The 21189-nt window shown below is 37.1% G+C and overlaps 1 protein-coding gene across 1 annotated transcript in view; it reads right to left on the bottom strand.

Moving 5' to 3' along the window:
* Mdga2 (MAM domain containing glycosylphosphatidylinositol anchor 2) overlaps positions 1–21189 on the bottom strand; it is a 954594-nt gene that overhangs the window by 278891 nt on the left and 654514 nt on the right. Inside the window, exon 6 of the mRNA XM_004649150.3 lies at positions 5284–5553. Coding sequence (XP_004649207.2) covers positions 5284–5553 — 270 coding nt within the window. The remainder of the gene's footprint in view (positions 1–5283; positions 5554–21189) is intronic.

Genomic DNA, 21189 nt, shown 5'->3' on the forward strand with positions numbered 1-21189 from the left:
AATGGAAGTGTCCAATTAAATCATAAACAATTCAAAATAAATTCATTCCCAAAATAAAACCCAAATGACTCCCTGATCAAAAGAATTGCTGAATTGGAAGCAAACCAACAATCATATCAATGAAATTGAACTTAATTATCTTTTAGAGTGTTCAGGTTCTTTTTTCTTTAAATTTTATTTCTATTTCATCTATCCTTTTTGTATTAGTTACATACACAGTGTGTATTCAGCCATCTTGGTACCATCGTTTGCCTCCTCCCTGTTCTCCACACTCCACAGGGACCCTCCTCCTTGGGGAATGTGAGTTGTACATAGTGGGGTCAGCCATCATATTCAGCTTTTGACAGTAGACTGAACTTGACCAAAGAAAATCTTAGAACCCTCAAAAGAGATATGTTTCCAAATGTGTAAAAAGATTGCCTTTCTTATATTTTGAAAAGAATCCCCATTCCCATGTTGGGATCACTGAATATTGTTTTTCTTGGGAACCTCATCAGAATCAGCTAGTATATTCCACTGAAAACATTTGTGTCTTATTACATAATTTATTGGTAAGTGTTTGCACTATACATATGTGACTCTTCCATAATATGAATTTACCTTGTTCTCTGTTTACTTGCCTGTCTGCAGGATAGAAAGACTCTGCAAAAAGATAGGTGCTCAGAAAGGTGGCATATCAATGGACTTTTAAAAGACCGCCATCAATGAACACTGTTTTCATTGATTTTATTTAATTATTTGTTGTTTTGTTTGTTTATATTTTTCCCTTTATTTTGAAGTAGGGTATCACTCTAGTCCAAGCTGATCTGGAATTCACTATGTAGCCTCAGGGTAGCCTCGAGCTCACTACAGTCCTCCTACCTCTGCCTCCCCAGTGCTGGAATTAAAGGAAAGAATGACCACACTAAGCTTTCTTTGATTTCTGATTAGTATATGTTAATTATATAAAGTAAGTCATTTCATCACGACATTTCTATGTCTGTATATAATGTACTTTGATCATATTTCTTCATTTTCTTACTCTTTATTATCTCTTCTCCCTCCATTTCCTTTCCCCTATCTATATTACTAATGCTCTAGATCCTTCTTGATCACATGTAAGACTTGCATATCTCCTAGGAAGAACTTGATGGGTCTATTGAATGTGCTGCATAAGAGTGCTATATGTAGATATGACATCATATCTATATATAAGAAAAGAGTGCTATATGTACATATGATCTCATATCCCACCCTAAGCCAAAGTTGTCAGAACTCACCTGCCCGTCCAGGGATAGATGAGGTAGAGAGGAAGGTGGTAAACTGACAGACAAAGAACAAGAAACTAGGCATGCATCATCTTCCTTTCTCACCACAAATTTCCATACTAAAATGTACCTGAGCTGGGCCTACTACATCAAATTTAGAGATTTATTTTATTTTCTTTTATTTTGGACCATTTGGACATTGAATTAAATGTATTTGTGACTTGAATGTACTATAGGCTTTGGTCATCTTATTAGCCATGCTTGTTAAATAGTAGTCTAAATTATGTGGTCATTTCCAAGCACAGTGAATCATGGCAGCAGAGAATTGCAAATTGAAATATCGAAACAGCATGCCATTTGATAGTATGGAAACTTTGAGCTCACCCTTCCAAAATGTGACTAAACATAAACATAATTTTCATACATATTAGGTAATAGCTTCTCTCTTGACAGAAAGGTATGCCTCAATCATTAGATAAAGGGTCAGAAGAAAAGGCATTGCCACTTTAGTCAGAAATGTTATACTAAAGTTGTAAATCATAGGATATTTATACTGTGCTTGAGCTTCTTATATTTATGGAGTGAGACATAATATAACAAAATATATTACAGATATAAAAATATACACATACTTAAAAGTTTTTTTTTTTAATTGAAATAAAGATTAAGAGGTTGGGATATGGCTTAACAGTTAAAGACACTTGCTTGCAACGCCTTCCAGCCCTGGTTTAATCTCTCATTACTCACATAAAGCTAGATATACCAAGTAGCACATATATTTGGAGCTCATTTGCAGTGGCAGGAGGCCCTGGCACACCCATTCTCCCATATTCTCATTCTCTGTCTCTCTCTCTCTCTCTCTCTCTTAAACAAATAAATCAAATATAAAATAATTAAAGTAGTTGAGGCTGAGATTTGTCTTTAAAAAATAAAGATTAAATGCAGAGCTTAAAAATGTTTCCAGAGTTTTATTTGTTCCTGAACCCTACACTTTCTTTTGTATGTATACATTCACAAATTGATGTTTTGTTTTTGAGGAAGGATCTTATTCTCATCTAGACTGTCTGTAACACATTCTGTAGCCCAGGCTAGCCTTGAACTCACAGTGAAATCTGAACTCACATTTCAGAGTGTTGAATTAAAGGTGTGGGTATGAGCCAACAAGCCTGGCTTGTATCCACAAATAGAAAGGGTAAATCCATACCTCAAATAAATATCCTTGTGCTTGCTCAGAAACCCACTCCATGGATTCTAGTTAAATTACAGAGAAGAATGAAAGTTTCCTTTCAATCCTAGAATTGTTTGTACTGTACCCATGATATGGCATTCTAAGAAATCATTCAAGAAACCTGAGGATAATTTCTTTGTTAAAAGAAAAAATAAGAAGAGGAACTGGGGAGATTTCATTGTCATTTAGTCAAGTGTTTGCCTGGCAAGCTTGAGGACCTGAGTTCAAATCACAGTACCTATATAACAGAAACCAGTTGTGCTAGTGAAGATCTGTAATCTGATAATTGGGAGGTGAAGGCAGGTGGCTCCCTGGGGCTCCTGAGTCAGTCAATCTAGCCTAATTGGTGATCTCTACACATGAGAAACCTTGTTTCTAAATGAAAGAGACAGCATATTAAAGACAATCCAAGGTTGTCCTCTGGCTTCCATATGCATGTGCATACATGTGCACAGGTAACCTATCACAAGTATGCTCCTACACACACACAAAGATGCATACACAAACATAAATACACCGTTTTTCTCTGAACTGACTCTCTTATCCTCATTGACAGAAAATGTCATTATAGAAACTTTCTTCTGCCTAATTTAATCTGCCACCTATTAACTACAATCATCATTATATTTAGCAAGATTGAACAGACTCAATTTGGTGAATTATTTTGGATGTTATTATTGTGAAGTCCTATTGTTAATATGATTATGAAAATGTTCACTTCAGACAAATCAAATCTATAAAAAAGAAGTTATAGGTCATAGAAACTAATTATTTAGACCTTTATTTAATTCAGGTTTTTCATGTCAAAGTTGGGTAGTATCTTTTGGATGGACATAGATGAAAACTGGAAGTAGGGAGAGAGCTTGCATAATGCTGAATGTTGAATCAGTCCTTTATGGAGGGCTCCTGGGCAGGATGGACTTTCTTGGGTGCATCTTTTATCAGAGCTACACGGATTCCATATTACTAATGATCATGTGCTGCAATATAGATTAACTCCATCTGTTTCTTCTGATAACATAATAGAAGACACAATTTACCACTGTTTTAATCTCACAATTCTCACAACAGGATTGGACAGATGATTTCATGGAGCCTTGATAAAGTATTTTAAAAGCAAACAAAAAAGAAGAGAAAATGCTGATGACTACAATTTTTTTTAATATATTTTTGTTCATTATTTATTTATTTATTTGAGAGCAACAGACACAGAGAGAAAGACAGATAGAGGGAGAGGGAGAGAATGGGCGCGCCAGGGCTTCCAACCACTGCAAACGAACTCCAGACACGTGCGCCCCCTTGTGCATCTGGCTAACGTGGGACCTGGGGAACCGAGCCTCGAACCGGGGTTCTTAGGCTTCACAGGCAAGCGCTTAACCGCTAAGCCATCTCTCCAGCCCCTGTACAATTTTTTTTACGTTCTTTCCTTTTTATAAGTTTGGAGAAGGAGGCTAAATTGTAGTTGCTGAATGAAACAAGTCTTAAAAATTTCAGTAGTGCTAATATCCAGAACAAGAAGGTTGAGTATTTTGATTTGTAAATCTATGTTTTTATCTCATATGAAAACACTGTAGTAACTGGATTAGCACTAAGTTTCATTTTGTCATAATACATAAAGTGGAGATAACCCTTTCAGTTTCTGAGTATTCCACAGAATACAATTTTGTGACTGAGACTGTACTAGGGATAGCTTTTTACACTATAACCTGTTTAAGTATTTTGAAGAGTATATTCTGGTCAACTATTATATTTCTAATAATTTTGATGATGACTAATAACATGGTCACTAAAATTTCCACATTGTATATTCATAAAACCACATGTTAGTTCAAAACACTCAATTATATTTCACTTACATTATAATCCATCATCATAACTAAGTTTTATCACAATGCGTGAGGATTCTTCTTGGGTATATAGATGTCTCTTTTACCTTGAGAGACATCATTGTCCATCTCTAACCACAACCCAACATGATGGCAAGGGAAGACTGACACAGAAAAACATGGTCTTTTTGCAGGTCCTCCTTGCAACTCCTCTACATCCTCCAAGAGAGTGATAAACTCTTTCATGTACCACATCAACACCCTATTTTATGGCAGCCACAAATACATCAATGCTACTGCGAGTTTGGTGACCCACGTTTTACTTTAATTATCTGACTTTTTCTTGTCTTTGTCCAATTTCAGTCTGTCAAAACCTTATTCAATCTAGTGCACATATCCTTAGATATTCAATAATAGTCATAGCCCAAATGACTAGATATTCTTTAACAAAAGTCTATCCTTCTTTTATGCTTGTTAAATAGCACATTATACAGTTTAACTATGGACCTGGTTTACTTTCAGTGCATGGTGGTACACATGTAAAGTGTAGGGCCACATATAGATCTTTATATTTTCTTCAGTAAATGTTAAATACCAAATTCATAAACTTATTGACTATTCTTATAAACAATATGTGTAATGATATTTTATTTTATATTCTAAGCTACATTTTATGTTTAATGGCTTACTAAGAGCATATTATAAAAAAATTAGTCAAAGTATCATTATGCGTGTTGTGAAAATTGTCCCATTCACCATAAATATTGTTAAAATTTTATTTTAAAACATTAGGATTTTCTTTTAAGTTCAGATTATATAACTACATGGCATCTGGTCATAAACATTTTCTCTATAATTTACATATAAATGCAATATTTCAGGACATAATTTTATAACAAACATACTGTATTTTCTCTGTTTTCTTTTTGATTATCTGGCATACTCAGAAATCTAGGTTCTACAGTTCTTAAGGCAAACTTACCTCGCACAATGATGTTGGTGGACTTCTTTGCAGGGTTCCCCACATTATTATTGGCAATGCAGCTGTAAGTACCAGCATCATCTGAGGTGATGGCAGGTATGGTCAATGTCCCTCCATTCAAAACAATCTTTTCAGGCAGAGTTCCAAAGGACCTGACCCAGGTGAGAAAGGGTGTAGGCTCTCCTCCTGTTGTAACACACACCAATGTAATGGCCTCCCCAGGATTCACAACTATAGGGTCATCCACCAAGAGCTTAATTGACGGAGATGCTAAAAGACATAAGCAAAGGATATACATTTACTCAGATTTGCTATAAGAAGAAACCAACAGCAGGGTTTACATTCATTCCAAAAATTTAAATAAATTATTGTCTTCCTTTCCACAAATCAATGGCACTGCTAAAACAGTAGTATGATGTAATACATAACATAAATTTAATTAAGTGCAAAACATTATAAAGCTACACTAAGAATTTTATATCTGGAGAGGTATCATGTGGTTATTTCCTTTAAATTGAAACATAAAACTCAGGAAGTTAACCCACTATTTCAGACTCAGGGAGCCTCTCAAGATTCACAAGTCTCCTCCTGACATCTTATAAGCATCAGTTTCTGCCAAGACTGACACAGCTGCATGGAAGTTGTTCAGAATGCTCCAGGGATGCGGCATGTCTGGTCATTAACCATGTTGAAGCGGGCATCTTGGTGATGTAACTGCCTTTGTCTCAGCCACACTCCCGTCAGAAGACCATCACCCATGCTTCTGAAAGTAAAACTCATAAAGTCCTTGATACTCTAAGCTAGACTTGGTTTATTTATCTCTTTGGTCTGTCACTGGGACACAGTCTTGGGTAAACAGGTGTCTGTTCTCATTTCCCCAGAAGAAAGGTTATTATTCTTAGACTGGATCTGTAAGAGTGATCAATGTTTTCAAACACAATCTCTTTGTCTTTAAGTGCTTTTTCTCTTTAAGGTCCTTTTGATTGGTTTATTCTCAGTACATCTATCATAGCTGTTTCATCCTTGTATTTTCATGATGAAGATGGACAATTAGTTAGCTTTTGCATGACAAATTCTATAAAGCTGAACAAAACTAACTTTTAAAAATAGCATAAATAATCACTGTCATTTGCCATTCACTAAGCACAAGATGTTGTTCTCAAACATTTTAATAAAATCATCTAATGTTAATGCTACTTCTTATTACATTTTCTTCCACTTCTTAAGTCAGGATGGCTTAGGGAGTGGGTTCTCATAAACATAGCTTTAAAACTTAGGTAAAACACCTGAGAGCACTGACACCAAACCTGTCCCTTCTCTGATGTTCCAGTTGTAAATTCCCCTGTAAAATAAGTCTTTAGAATCTTCAAGCTAAAGAAGACAATGGTAAGCAATCATTCAATTGAAAAACTCTGCTGTTACAGCTGTTTCATCAAGTACTCTAAATAGATGCTTCAGAAAAGAAACAAAACTATGTTAATACAAGGCACATTTTGGTGTGCAGCCAAAAGTACATGCATAAATAAAAGTGGAGGTGGGAAATTTTAGTTCATACATTCAGAAATATTTTATGTTAAAGAAGGATCTGTCTTGTATGAAATCAATATGCATTAGAAATATTTAGACTACTCAAGAGAGCTGCTTGGTTTTTAAGATATTAACCTCAGCATAGAGTTGTAATTCAGAATAAAAGCTCAACAGCATATGTGCTTTGACAGTCTGTCATCTTTGAAAAAGGGAGAAAGAACAGAAGAGGCCAATCACTCCACATTACAGGTTTAGGAAAGAGACATGAAGAGTCTTCCTGGCCTTTTGAAGCACCACTGTGGCATGCTGGCTCTTCTAATATCAGATTAAATCATATGAAAATTTTCCAAATACCACAATATTTGCCCTTCTGCTGTTTTTTACATGAAATTATAAAGATTTGTCATTAAAATATGCTGAATATAAAGATGATGTGGAAAACAACCATAATTTGATAGAAAATAAAGCATATCAGAGTTTTCAGGAATGTTATTAAACTGATAGAAGATGTTACTACTTAAACATTTTAATGATATATATTATACTTAGTTATTAATATATCAACTTAAAGAAGTATAGGAAACATCATGAGTGAAATAGCATAATTCATAAAATATTTAGTTAAAATATACTTATAGCATTCTTAGTACTTACATTAAGAAAGCTTAATTTGTTTTTATATCCCATTTAATTAAGTTAAAGGCATAAAATCAAAGATTATTAACATATATTTGAAATAGAGAAGTACATAAGGATTACATTAACTGAACGAGTATTTGCCCCAGTAATTACATTATGTAAAATAAAAAGTTGAAAAGAATATCAAAGTTCAATATATAGTACATATTATATATAATGGATAGCTGTATTTATATTTATACATAGCAAGAAGTTCAGTCTTAACTACAAACCATGTATGAATACATTCATAACCTCTTAATGTTCTTTCCAAATCTGAGTTATCTATGCTAGCTTTATAGACAATGGTATTTATTTTCTGATTTTTCCCTAACTAAAACTAGCTCAAGCGGCCTATAAAATTGGTTAAAAATTTCAAAGCTTAAATAATATTTAGACATATTTCTTGTATCTAAATTTTCTACTTTTTTAATCTCAAGAAGAAAAAAGATGACATATTTGTCATGTGTGTTTGTAAATACCCTTTCTTTCATAAACTCAGTTTTAAAAAAAACAACTGTACCAATAAAAGAAAGTAATCGAAACTATCATATTCACAAGATGCCATGTCTGTCAAGTAGTTACAAGAATGCTGTGGTGGTTTGATTCAGGCGTCCCCCATAAACTTAGGTGATCTATCTAAAGGCCAGGTTCCCAGATGATAGAGATTTGGGAGTTAATGCCTCCTGGAGGAAGTGTGTTGTTGGGAGTTTATGAGTATTAAAACTAATTTCTCCTTGCCAGTGTTTGGCACACTCTCCTGTTGCTATTGTCCATCTGATATTTGTGAGATGATGTCTACTTCTGCTCATGCCATCATTTTCTCCTATTATCATGAAGCTTCCCCTCAAGTCTGTAAGCCAAAACAAACTGTTTGCTTTTTTCCACAAGCTACCCTTGATTGGGTGATTTCAGCCAGCAATATGAACTTGACTGCAAGAGTAAAGTTGGTACTGAGGGTGGTGTCATTGCTGCTTGAAACCTGACTGTGTGGCTTTGGCCTTTTGGACCAGATTTTCCAGAGGAATATGTATGAATTTGAAACCTTGGCCTAAGAGATTCCTTGCATTGCAGTAAGTATAACTTTATGGTCTGTTCTGGCCAGAGTTGAAAGACCTGAGTGCACTGATGTGGTGGTTTGATTCAGTTGTCCCCTATAAACTTAGGTGTTCTGAATGCTAGGTTCCCAGCTGATAGAGATTTGGGAATTAACACCTCCTGGAGGAAGTGCATTGTTGGGGGTGGGCTTATGGGTGTCAAAGCCAGTTTCCCCATGCCAGTGTTTGGTACACACTCCTGTTGCTATGGTTCACCTTATGTGGGTCAAGGGGTGATGTCCACCCTCTGCTCATGTCATCGTTTTTCCCTGCCATTGTGGAGCTTCTCCTTGAGCCTGTAAGCCAAAATAAATCTCTTTTTCCCAGAAGCTGCTCTTAGTTGGGTGATTTCTACCAGCAATGTGAACCAGACTGCAACAGTAAAGTGGTACCAGGAGTGGGGTTGCTTCTAGACCCCTGACTGTGTGGCTGTGGCCTTTTGGAGCTGATTTTCAAGAGGAATTTGAGAGGATTTGAAACCTTGGCCAAAGAGATGCCTTGCAGTGCTGTAAGTACAGCTTGATGGACTATTCTGGTCTGAGCTGCAAGACCTGAATGCAGTAAGAACTATGGACTGTGAGGTTTGGCTTATGAGGGTGAGAAAGAGCTTTGCTTGGACTGGCCTAGCAGTTTGTGTGAGAAGCTTGCTCTTATGCCCATGTCCTGAGAAGTTGTGCAGGGTTGCTTTGGGTAGAAATGAACTGATGTGAGCAGAGAGATATTTCACAGAAAGAAAAATCATTGGGTGAACTGTTGCCCATTCAATTGCAACTGAGAGATTACAACCTTTCAGACTGGGCTAGCTGACCTGCGAGGGGGAACAGGAAGAATATTGACTCTTTTGAAGGGGCCTGAGTGCTCAAGGAGTGTCCTGTTCTTCAAAGTTTGCTTTATTCCCCCACTGGATTAACAAATTGGCACCCTACCTGGTATTGTGGAGTGCAAGAAATGCAGGAAAGAGAGGGTCATTGAGTTTGCAACACTGTCTTGTGTTTTTGAAATGGCCATGGGCATTATGAAACAGGTTTGCTGGATGCCTGCATGGAGACCCCACGGACCCATGAGGATGAACTGTGGCTTGCAGAAGAGACCCAGTGGAGATGCCGGGACCACAAGATGGCTGCCAAGGAGAGCTGCCGCCCTGATGAAGTTTCCCAGAACTGTGAGTAGCAGAGCTGGAGGGGTGGAATTGGAATGCCAGAGACTTGTTGCTGGTTAGAATTATTGGACATGGAAATTTGTCACTGGCTAGATATGTTCGACTTGAAGCAACAGTTTGATGATTTTCCTGGTTATTTTAAATCTTGTGTTGGTTGACTGTTTATTTGTATGCCCAGTGCCATCTTTTGCAGTGTGAATATGTATTCTTTGTCATCATGGGTTTGGGGGAGTTATTTTTTGGTATTATGGCTCAGTTAAAAGATCTTGGACTATGGGGATGTATGAACATCATTGGAATTGATAAAAACTATGGGACTTTTAAAGTTCGATGAATGCATTGTATTTTACAACGTTTATGGTTATCAGTTTATGAGGGCCAGGAGCGGAATGTGGCAGTTTGATTCAGGTGTCCCCCATAAACTTATGTGTTCTGAATGCTAGGTTCCCAGCTGATGGAGATTTGGGAATTAACGCCTCCTGGAGAAAGTGTATTGTTGGGGGAGGGCTTATGGGTGTTAAAGCCAGTTTCCCCTTGTCAGTGTTTGCATTCTCTCCTGTTGGTTTGTCCACCTTATGTTGGCCAGGGGGTGATGTCCACCCTGTGCTCATGCCATCATTTTCCCCTGCCATTGTGGAGCTTCCCCTCAAGCCTGTGAGCCAAAATAAACCTCTTTTTCCCAGAAGCTGTTCTTGGTTGGGTGATTTCTACCAGCAATGCCAACTGGACTGCATCACCTAAGAAGTATGGGCTGTGAGGTTTGGCTTATGAGAATAAGAAAGAGCTTTGCCTGGACTTGGCTAGAAGCAATTTGTGTGAGAGGCTTGCCATTATACCTGTGTCCTGAGAAGTTGTGCAGGGTTGCATCACGTAGAAATGGGCATATGTGAACAGAGGGATATGGCACAGAAATGAAATCTTTGGGCCAACACTGCTGCCCATTCAGATGCAACTGTATGAGAGATTACAAACATTGAGACTAGGCCAGTGAATTTCACTGGGACAACAGAAAGAATGCAGTCTTTTGAAGGGGTCTGAATGTTGAAGGAGTGTCCTGTTTTTCAAAGTCTGCTTTATTCTCTCCTGGATTAGCAAATTCCTTCCTAGTGTTATGGAGCATAAGAAATGCAGGAAAGAGAGGGTCATTGAATTTGCAACAGTTTTGTGTTTTGGCAACTGGCATGGACAGTATGAAGCTGGTTTGCTGGATACCTGCATGGAGACCCAATGGTTCCATGAGGATGAATGGTGGGTTGCAGTGGAGACTTGGTGGAGATCCTGGGACTACAAAATGCTAAGGAGAGCTTCTGGCTCTGATGAAGCTTTTTGGACTGTGAGTAGCCTAGCTGGAGGGGCAGAATTGGAACTCCAGAGACTTGCTGCTGGTTAGAATTATCTGACATGGAGACTTGTCACTGACTAGGGTTATTAGATTTGGAGCAAGAGTTTGGTGTTTGCTTTATTTAAATCTTCTATTTCTTGAATATTTCTTTCCTATGCCCAGTACCATCTTTTGCAGTGTGACAGTTTATTCTGTGCTATTTTGAGTTTGGGGGAATTTTTTGGTATTGAGTCAGTTGAAAGATCTCAGACAATGGGAATGTTTAAGCATCATTAGGATTGATAAAAACTGTGGAAATTCTTAAAGATGGACTAAATACATTGCATTTTACATCATGGATAGTCATCATTTTATGTGAGCCATGGGTAGAATGTGGTGGTTTCATTCATGTGTCCCCAATAACTTAGGTGTTTGGAATGCTAGGTTTCCAGCTGATGAAGATTTGGGATTGATTAACCAAAAAAAAAAAAAAAAAAAAAAAAATGGTGGGAGTTTTTAAAGATGCATTAAATACATTGCATTTTATATCGTGGGTAGTCATCATTTTATGTGAGCCATGGGTGGAATGTGGTGGTTTCATTCAAGTGTCCCCAATAAGTTAGGTGTTTGGAATGCTAGGTTCCCAGCTGATGAAGATTTGGGAATTAATGCCTCCTGGAGGCAGTATACTGTAGGGGTGGGCTTATGGATATTATAGCCAGTTTCCCCTTGCCAGTGTTTGGCAGACTCTCCTATTCATATTGTCCACCTGTTGGTGAGGAGGTGATGTCCACCCTCTGCTCATGCCATCATTATCCCCTGCCTTCATGGAGCTTCCTCTGGGGTCTCTAAACCCAAATAAACTTTTTCTTCCCACAAGCTGCTCTTGGTCCAGTGATTTCTGCCAGCAATGCAAATATGACTGAAACAAGTGCCTACTACAAAATATGCACTAAACAGTATTTCCTGTCATCGTTATTTTTTTTCTTACCACCCTCTCTTGTCCATTCCTTGGTCCACCATGGGTTCAAGGATAGCAAATTGACTACAGAATGTTATTATTTTTATCTTGCATGATGGAGTTATTTTAAGAAACTTTTGACTTTTTGAAGATCCTAGACTATATCATGCAAATATTTTGATATATAAATTTGAAGAAGCATGAACATTTATTAATATTATTTACATAACAAAATTATTGTTTTAATATTCATCTTAATAAGAGCCTTTAAAGGCTCATGGATATTTGTTACTTGCCTTGCAGGCAAATGCTATATTTTTCCAAATGTTCTAAAATTGTTCAACCACCTTGAGACCATGAATTTCAAGCTTTCATTTATTCCTGTGTTTATGTGAGTATTTAGGAAATGAAAACAGATTAAACTCATCATACTAACTCAGGCATCTAGCTCAGAGTATATATTGGGCAACTAACCCCGTTGCTATAATAGCAAACATAGAAAGTCATGGAATAATGAATTTTATCATTAATATGAAAATATTCATATTTCTAAAATAGTTGCTTGATCTAGATTTTCATTCCTTCCTCTTAGTAACATGTAAGACTGATTATCACTTCAAGCTCATTTAATAGTAGTAAATCCAAAAGCTAAAATAAGAGAAACACTAAATAGACCACATCCATTATTACTTGACAGACTCAACTGAAGCTTAGGCTTTCTGAAAAGTGAGAGAAGTCAGAAAGATATAAGGCATATTCTCATCCTCATCTTTGTGTGGAAGCTGAGAGTGGATTTTACAGACGCAGAGAGTAGACTAGTGGTCCAAAACAGCTAGAAGGAGTGAAGAAGGAGATTGAATACTAAGCTGCAGGAAAATCAGTTCTAGTATTTTATTTATTTATTTATTTATTTATTTATTTATTTATTTATTAATTATTTATTTATTTGAGAGCGACAGACACAGAGAGAAAGACAGAGAGAGGGAGAGAGAGAGAATGGGCGTGCCAAGGCTTCCAGCCTCTGCAAACGAACTCCAGACGCGTGTGCCCCCTTGTGCATCTGGCTAATGTGGGACCTGGGAAACCGAGCCTTGAACTGGGTTCTTAGGCTTCACAGGCAAGTGCTTAACCGCTAAGCCATCTCTCCAGCCCAGTTCTAGTATTTTATATCACAGTAGGGTAATAGCACATATAATTAATTAACAGCAATTTATTATAAATTTAATGAGGAAATTGACCAGAGAAGCTTTAAGTTCCCTGTGTAGGAATTCTAATTAGTCTGATTTAATCATTACACATTATATATGATAAAGAAAGAGCACACCATTTCCCATAAATATGCATTAATATTTTTTTTTTGTTTTTTGTTTTTTGAGGTAGGGTCTCACTGTCTCAGGCTGACCTGGATTTAACTGCATAGTCTCAGGGTGGCCTCGAACTCACAGTGATCCTCCTACCTCTGCCTCCCGAGTGCTGGGATTAAAGGTGTGTGCCACCACGCCCGGCTCTCTAATATTTTATTTTAAATGAAGTAGACAAGAGAAAGACAAGAAGACAAAATACATAAAGGGAATTATTCAAATTCATAAAACATTTATAGTAAAAAAAAATTATAACAAACATGTTTTGTAGGTATTACTAAAGACTGATCAAAACACATAATATCATTACAGAGATACCATCACATATAAACATTCTCTATGTACAGAGTACTTGCATCTGACTATGGTGCCAATCAAAATTTTAGGCTAATAATCTTCCAGCACTTAATGATGGAGTCAGAGCCACCAGAGTCATAGAAATTAGGCTCTTCTTCAAGATCAACAGACTAGAAGTCTTGCATTTATGATGTGCTCCGTGAGAAGATTGCTAAACACATGATGAATGGATAGATAGATACATAGATGAGAGATAGATAATAGGTAGATAGATGAGATAATGGTTAAAAAGAGATGAAGAGAAGCAGGGATAAGCACAAGAAGAAAGGGAAGAGTACAAGAAGAAAGAAAGGAGGAAGAGGAAGATGAGGATGAGGAAGAGAGATTGTGTTATGGGTTAAATAGGAAATGCTCCCTACATTGCACACTTGATCCTCAGCTCTTCATGCATTTTGATGACTTTCTGGAAAGTTTAGGACTTGGGCCTAGCTAGAGGGAGTTGCTCATTGGAGAATTCAGTCACTTGAGAGGCTCTTTAGAGGCTCTACCTTATCACTAGTTACTCCCTCTGTTTCTCTTGTGCCCTGTCTTTCTTCCTGTCTTCTGGCTGCCATGATGTGCATTGCTCTGCTATGCTATGTCATCCCCTCCATGATAGACAGAAACCTTGGAAACTGTGAGTTAAACTAAACCATTCTTTCCTTGGGTTGTTTTACTCAAGTACCTGCTATAGAGATGAAAGTATAACTAACTAGCTATAAGGCTGACAGATTGATGATAGATAGATGATAGATTGTTCAATCTTGGGAGAGACAGAATGTCAAGAAAGATTAGGAAAGGGAGACATGTAGAGAGGACATAGGAGGGCAAAGAGGCCACATTTTTGTTGGGAAGATCTTAAACTCTCTTGTCATCATCACTATTATTATTACTAATTATTATTTGATTTTTAAGCCATATTCTTGTATAGTCCAGGCTAGCCATTAACTTTCTATATTGCCCAAGCTAGCCATGAACTCCTGATCATATTTCTTCCACCACTCCAGTGATAGGATAGTCACTATGCCCAGCCAAAATTTTAAACTCTTAGTCTAGCTTCAATACTAAAATATAACATGAATATTTTCAGAACTATAACTGAGAAAGGGATTCTTCCTATGTTCCCTCAGTAATTTTTTCCTTGGATAATAATAAATCTTTCCATGGAGTAAACAGGAGATAGAATGGGTGTAAGAGAGGGATGGTTGGCCTCCTGATGTGCATACAAGATCCTAGAAGATTGGGTATTGCACAGCAGAGTGAATTGTGTCCTTACTTTTTGTGAGTTTACTGAGTGTTGCTGACTCTGTAGGAGATAAACATTACCTAGGTGACTTAGGGTGACAGGACCCCCAAAGTGGATAGCTTTCACTTGGCTAAACATGGGAATTGTGTTTGAGATTGTAGGGAAAAAAAATCAAGGTCATTTCACTTTATTGCAGGTCAGAAACATCAGAAAGATCTGGTCTTTCCTTATCTCTGTCCCTGTAGGGATTTCTTCCACTCCCTTCTGGGAAGACGCTTTCTAGAGAATTAAGATTCTTGGGAATATTGCCCTTTTCCAGAGAATATGACCCCTAGACATTTGATGTCAAGTCTTACTGGTAAAGGAGCTGCCCATTCATGGAACATAAAAATTCCCAGCTCAAGTAAGGAGGTGGCCTTCTCAAGCCCCTCCCACTCTTTCCTCCCTGGGCAAGAGCTCTGCCATACTTCCTCCCATGAAGTAAGGGACTTCACACTGCCCTTTTAGCTCCCTGGACAAGAGTTTCATCTTGCTTCTGGGTTTAAGCCCACCTTCTCTTTTCCCTCCTAAAACTTTAAGCTATAATAAAATCTTTCTGAGCATTATCCTCTGGTCTGTGGATTTCATCTTGAAATTCACAGGATGAGAATCTGGGAACACCCCAAAATAATCAGTGCATTGGTATATATTGGTACATTGACAGAGGAAACTGAGAATTGCTGTATCAGCTAGACAGACAAGGAAAGAATACTCTCCCATGGCCAAGGGGGAAAACACATAGCTGCAAAACCATTGAGAGGATCAGGAGTTCAGCTAAACTCAATGGTCGAGACCATAGGAATGAAGATGGCCTCAGTAAGCATGCTATACTGTTTCAAGTTGGTCTATAAGTGTGACTCAGTGATAAAGTTTGGCCTAGCCTGCATCAAGACCTGAGTTCAATAACCAGTGATGGAAAAGGGGAAAAGAAACAGCTATATAAAAAGGTTCAAAGACTTCTAGGTTATAATAAATTGACTGAAATTGTGATAAAGTTTCTAAAATTATGGAAGGATACATAGCTGAAAGGACAAGGTGAATTTTGAATAATAAAGGTATTTCTTTTGAACCTGAATTTGTGTTTGTTTAATATTTTATTTCTTTATTTATTTATGAGGGAAAGAGAGGAAGGACAGGAAAGAATGGGTGCATTAGGGCTTTTAGTCACTGCAAATGAACTCCAGATGCATGTGTTACCATGTTCATCTGGCTTACATGGGTTCTGGGGAATTGAACCTATGTTCTTAGACTTTGCAAGCAAGCACCTTAACTGCTAATTGATCTCTCCAGCCCTCAAATCTGAATTCAGAGGCTGATATTTATGTCCACTACAGCTTTTAGTAGCCCTATTTTTCATAAGTTCCTTATGGTGTATGAAACAAAGATTGAGCTTTAGGTGAATTAGATACCTTCAGTGCAGAAGAGCAGAATATTTTAGTAAAAATCAATGTCTTTGCTGTCTAGTGGGGAGCCTATCTCTGGGAGCCCTGTGAGAGGAAAAATAGGATGGACCTTGGAACTCTTTCTCTGAGAGGCAGGCTAAATGAGGGGAGTTTCGCCCTTACCTTTGCCTCAGTGGGTCTTCTATCCTCAGGCTCTGCCTGCTTCCAGGTAAAGTCATCTTCCAGGAGTGCAAATTTGAAACCTTTCTATAGAAACTACAATAATCTTCAGGACATGAATCAAGACATGCCATTCAGGGTGTCCTTATGACATTGTTTCCATGTAAATTCAAAATCAATTACTGACTACATGGAGATAATGTGAAAAGGATAAAGCAAGAACAAGGAGGGAGTAGCCTTTATTAATCAAGAATTAAGGGCAGATGAAATGGATGGAGGTGCAGCATGAATTAGAGAACAGAGATAAAAATAGGCAATTAACTTTCTGTTTTTTGTTCTATGACCCTACATTGTTTAAAAGGCCAGCTTGTTTGTGCAGAGGAATGCTTGGAAACTGTGCTTACAGTTTCAAAGAACAGAAAGTGTCCCTCAGAAGAACTACCATTTCACTGAGGTAAATGCCTCACTGTATTTTCATTAGTTTCTTTGAAATTCCAGTTTTGATGTTTATTTCATTCTACTTGTGTAACAGCGAACATTTCAAAGAGTAATATGTGAGAATTTATTAGAATTTGATTTGAAAACTTGAAATAATATATCCACTTATGTGAGGACGTTGTTCAAATATTACCATTCACATATTGATTGGTTCTCATGAAGTCCAAGAATGGCATCATGCTTGAAAATTCTATTTAAAATTATGTTCTAAGATACTGTAGAATTTGAAAGAGTATTCATGAATAGTGTTTAATGTAGGAGTAGACCTTTGCTATAAATATCAAGGCAAACATGCCTTTTTCATTATTTGAACTTTCATAGGACAAAATTTTCTAGAAAAGATTATGTAAATAGCATACATTTCTTTAAGGAAAAGTACATTAAAATATCCAGATAGAGATGGAGTTTATAATACCACACATATTAAACCATAAATGCCTTATATTGTTTTATGGGAGCAGTAGATTCACAATATCCATTGTTATAATTACTGTTATTATTACTGATTGAATACCTTCATGAACTGCCATTGAGTCATACTAGCTGCTCAATTATTGAATAAATATTTATATTTAATATAAGCACGAGGTCCAGTAATAGGTGTCTGGTATGTGTCAGTTAAAACAAACCTGATGCTTACAATCTAGCAATCTAGTGTCTTCAGTGACCTCAAATATTTGTATTATCAGCTTGTATTCTCAAAGCATGCATGTTTGTGACTCTTGACCAGGAGGCTCATATCATCAGAACATACATATTGAAGAAAACTGTCAAACAAAATACCTTTCAGTGAAATGAGTTATCATAACCTTTTACTAGTGTCACATATCTAAGTCTTATCCTTGAAGAACAAAACTTAATGAAGAATAAAGATTGTCACAGTTAATAAATTATGCCAATATGAGCACACAATGGCCTTCGTAAGCATGGGGAAGGTGATGTGATGACAAACAACACTGCACAAATTTCCCTCTGTTGTGGAGAATGTATTAGTGTTCTTTTCAGAAGGTCTAGTATGGACTGACTTGGTTTCATTTATCAGAGACCAACCTGCTTTAGAATCCTAGATAACCAGTTAGCACACTGAAAGACAATCCAATCCAAGTCAACTATATCCCACAAAGGAGCTGCTGATTCAGGACATTGTTTTGTCCTGCATGGGAGATACAGGAATATGTAGAGCAGAAAGAAATTACAAAGATACATCCAGAGCTGAAAAGATGCCTTAGCAGTTAAGGCAATTTCCAGCACAGCCAAAGGACCCAGGTTCAATTCCCCAGGACCCTCCTAAGCCAGATGCATAAGACAGTACATGTGTCTGGAGTTTGTTTGCAGCTGCTAGAGGCCTTCATGTGCCTATTCTCTCTCTCTCTCTCCCTCTCTCTCTCTCTCTTCTATATATCTGCCTCTCTCTATCTACCTATCTCTCAAATAAATGAATAAATAATGAATTTTTTAAAAAGATACATTCACTATGTGAACAGAGTAGGAATATATCATTTTTTATCTACTATTCACTTCCAACAGTTTATTTTTATTTAACAATGAATCACCAAATATCAATACCAGTTCTTCACCCAAATTTATACCTTTTCCCAGGTTTTGCTTCATCCTTTTTTATTTATTTATTTATTTATTTATTTATTTATTTATTTATTTATTTAAGAGCGACAGACACAGAGAGAAAGACAGGTAGATATTAAGCACCCACATCTGTGTCATATCCATTCCTCAGTGACAGATGTACAAAAAAATAAGCAGCACCCTTTTCACCCTGTTTTCATATATAGGTACCCCATGATAAGAAATGAGAGTAATTGTTTTGTGATAGAATCTTCGAATCATCATTTCTCATAAAAAAGGATGAAGCAGGGCTGGAGAGATGGCTTAGCGGTTAAGCGCTTGCCTGTGAAGCCTAAGGATCCCGGTTCGAGGCTCGGTTCCCCAGGTCCCACGTTAGCCAGATGCACAAGGGGGCGCACTTGTCTGGAGTTCGTTTGCAGAGGCTGGAAGCCCTGGCGCGCCCATTCTCTCTCTCTCCCTCTATCTGTCTTTCTCTCTATGTCTGTTGCTCTCAAATTTAAAAAAATAAAAAAATAAAAACTAGTAATAAAGACTTTTCTGACTCTAGTGAGGTGTGACCTTCTGCTCTGTCCTGCCATGTCTTCCCTGCCATGATGAAACTTACTCTTGAAATTATGTATATATGAAGCCAAAGCACATCCTTTCCTTCTCTAACCTGCTTCTGCATGGGTCCCAATAACTAGAAAGTAACTGATACATGTACTATATGAAAAACTATTCTTGGGCTGGACAGATTGCTCAGAGATTAAGGCCCTTGCCTGCAAATCCAAATGACTCAAGTTCAATTCCTCAGTACCCATGTAAAGCCAGATTCATGAGTGGGCACATGTGTCTGGAATTCATTTGTACTGGCTAGAAGCCTTGACATGCCCATTCTATCCATGTGTATTTTTCTCAAATACCTAAAATTAAATTAAAAAAAAAAGAAACTTAAAAAAGTATTCTCCTTAGTTTCAAGATTTATTTTATAAAATTCACTTTTGCTTTTTATCACCCATCCTGGAAACCTTTATTCAGTGTTATATTTTGAATTATTCTTAAGTATATAACTTAACTTTATGAAGGGAATTTTTATTTGTTTTTATATATCTTTATGTATATATTATATATTATCTATGTGTCTATTTCCATTGCATTCAACCCTTGTATTTTATCCTATCTTTATTGTCATGTTCCTTTTTTTCTATTCCTCTTTTACACTCTAGTGTTACCCCTATCAATTAATGTTTCTCTTGTTTCTCCTACTAGCTTTCATACCTGAAACTAAACATGTGAATTATTTTTCAGACCCACTTGGAATTTATTATGTAGTATCCAGCTGGCCTCATACTCACATCACTCCTACTACTATGAATTCCCAAGTGTTGGAATTAAAGGTGTGTGACATCATGCCTGGCAAATTGTGATTTTTTAATATATTTTTAATATTTTATTTTTATTTATTTATTCATTTGATAGAGAAAAAGGAGAAAGAGAGAGAAAGAAAGAGAAAGAAAAAGTGGGAAAGAGAGAGAGAGAGAATGGGCACACCAGGGCCTCTAGCCACTGTAAATGAACTCCAGAGACATGTGCTCCCTTGTGTATCTGACTTATGTGGGCCCAGGGGAATCGAACCTGGGTCCTTTGGCTTTGCAGGCAAATGCCTTAACTGCTGAGCCATCCTGCCAGCCCAACTTGTGATATTTTTGAGTGGTTTTATTTCACTTAACAAATGATCTCAGGTTCCTTCCATTTTCCTACAAAAGGCATTATATACGTTTTCATTCTTTCAGATTTTAATACCTTTATAATTCATGTTTAGTACATATAAGTAACTCTACTTTTATCCTAGCCTCTGCTATCCTTTTTCTTTCTTTGTCTCTCTACTTGTCACTGTCCCTCTACTATTTCTTTCTGCTTTTGCGTCACATGTCCTTCATCTGTGTGACATGGCTTCATGTAGCAGAGGTTGGTCTCAACTTGCTATGTAACTGAGGATTGCCTTAGACTTGTAATCCTCCTGTCTTCACCTCTAGTGCCTAGATTAGAGTTGTTTGCCACCAAACACAGTTTTTGCTATATTTCTCGATGTTAGTCATCCTAACTGGGGTAAGGAATTCTCATTGTGGTTTTAAGTTGCATTTCTTTGATAGGTGGAGGTGTTGGAACATTTTTTCTTCATTTATTGGCCATTTTACTTGCTTGAAAAATGACTGTCCATTTCCATTGTCCTTTGATTGATTGTGTTATACCTCTTCTATAATTTAATTTTTGAATTTTTTTATATTTAGATATTTATCTGTTGATATGTTGTATGAATATTGTGTATGTGTGTGTGTGCATAGAATGCCTGGTGTGTGAGTGTATACGTGTGTGTAGCATGCAGAAGCACATGCCCTGTGAGCAGCTGATGCCAGGAGGACATTGTGTGTCCTCCTCTATCATTTTTCCATTATATTTCCCTCAGAAGGATTCTCTCACTGACACAGCTTGACATTTTTTAGTCAGGTGAGCAATCCTGCTGTCCTTTCTGACACAGCAATTAGGTTATAGGCATT

Source organism: Jaculus jaculus, chromosome 7 (assembly GCF_020740685.1).
Source record: "Jaculus jaculus isolate mJacJac1 chromosome 7, mJacJac1.mat.Y.cur, whole genome shotgun sequence".
Taxonomy (NCBI): domain Eukaryota; kingdom Metazoa; phylum Chordata; class Mammalia; order Rodentia; family Dipodidae; genus Jaculus; species Jaculus jaculus.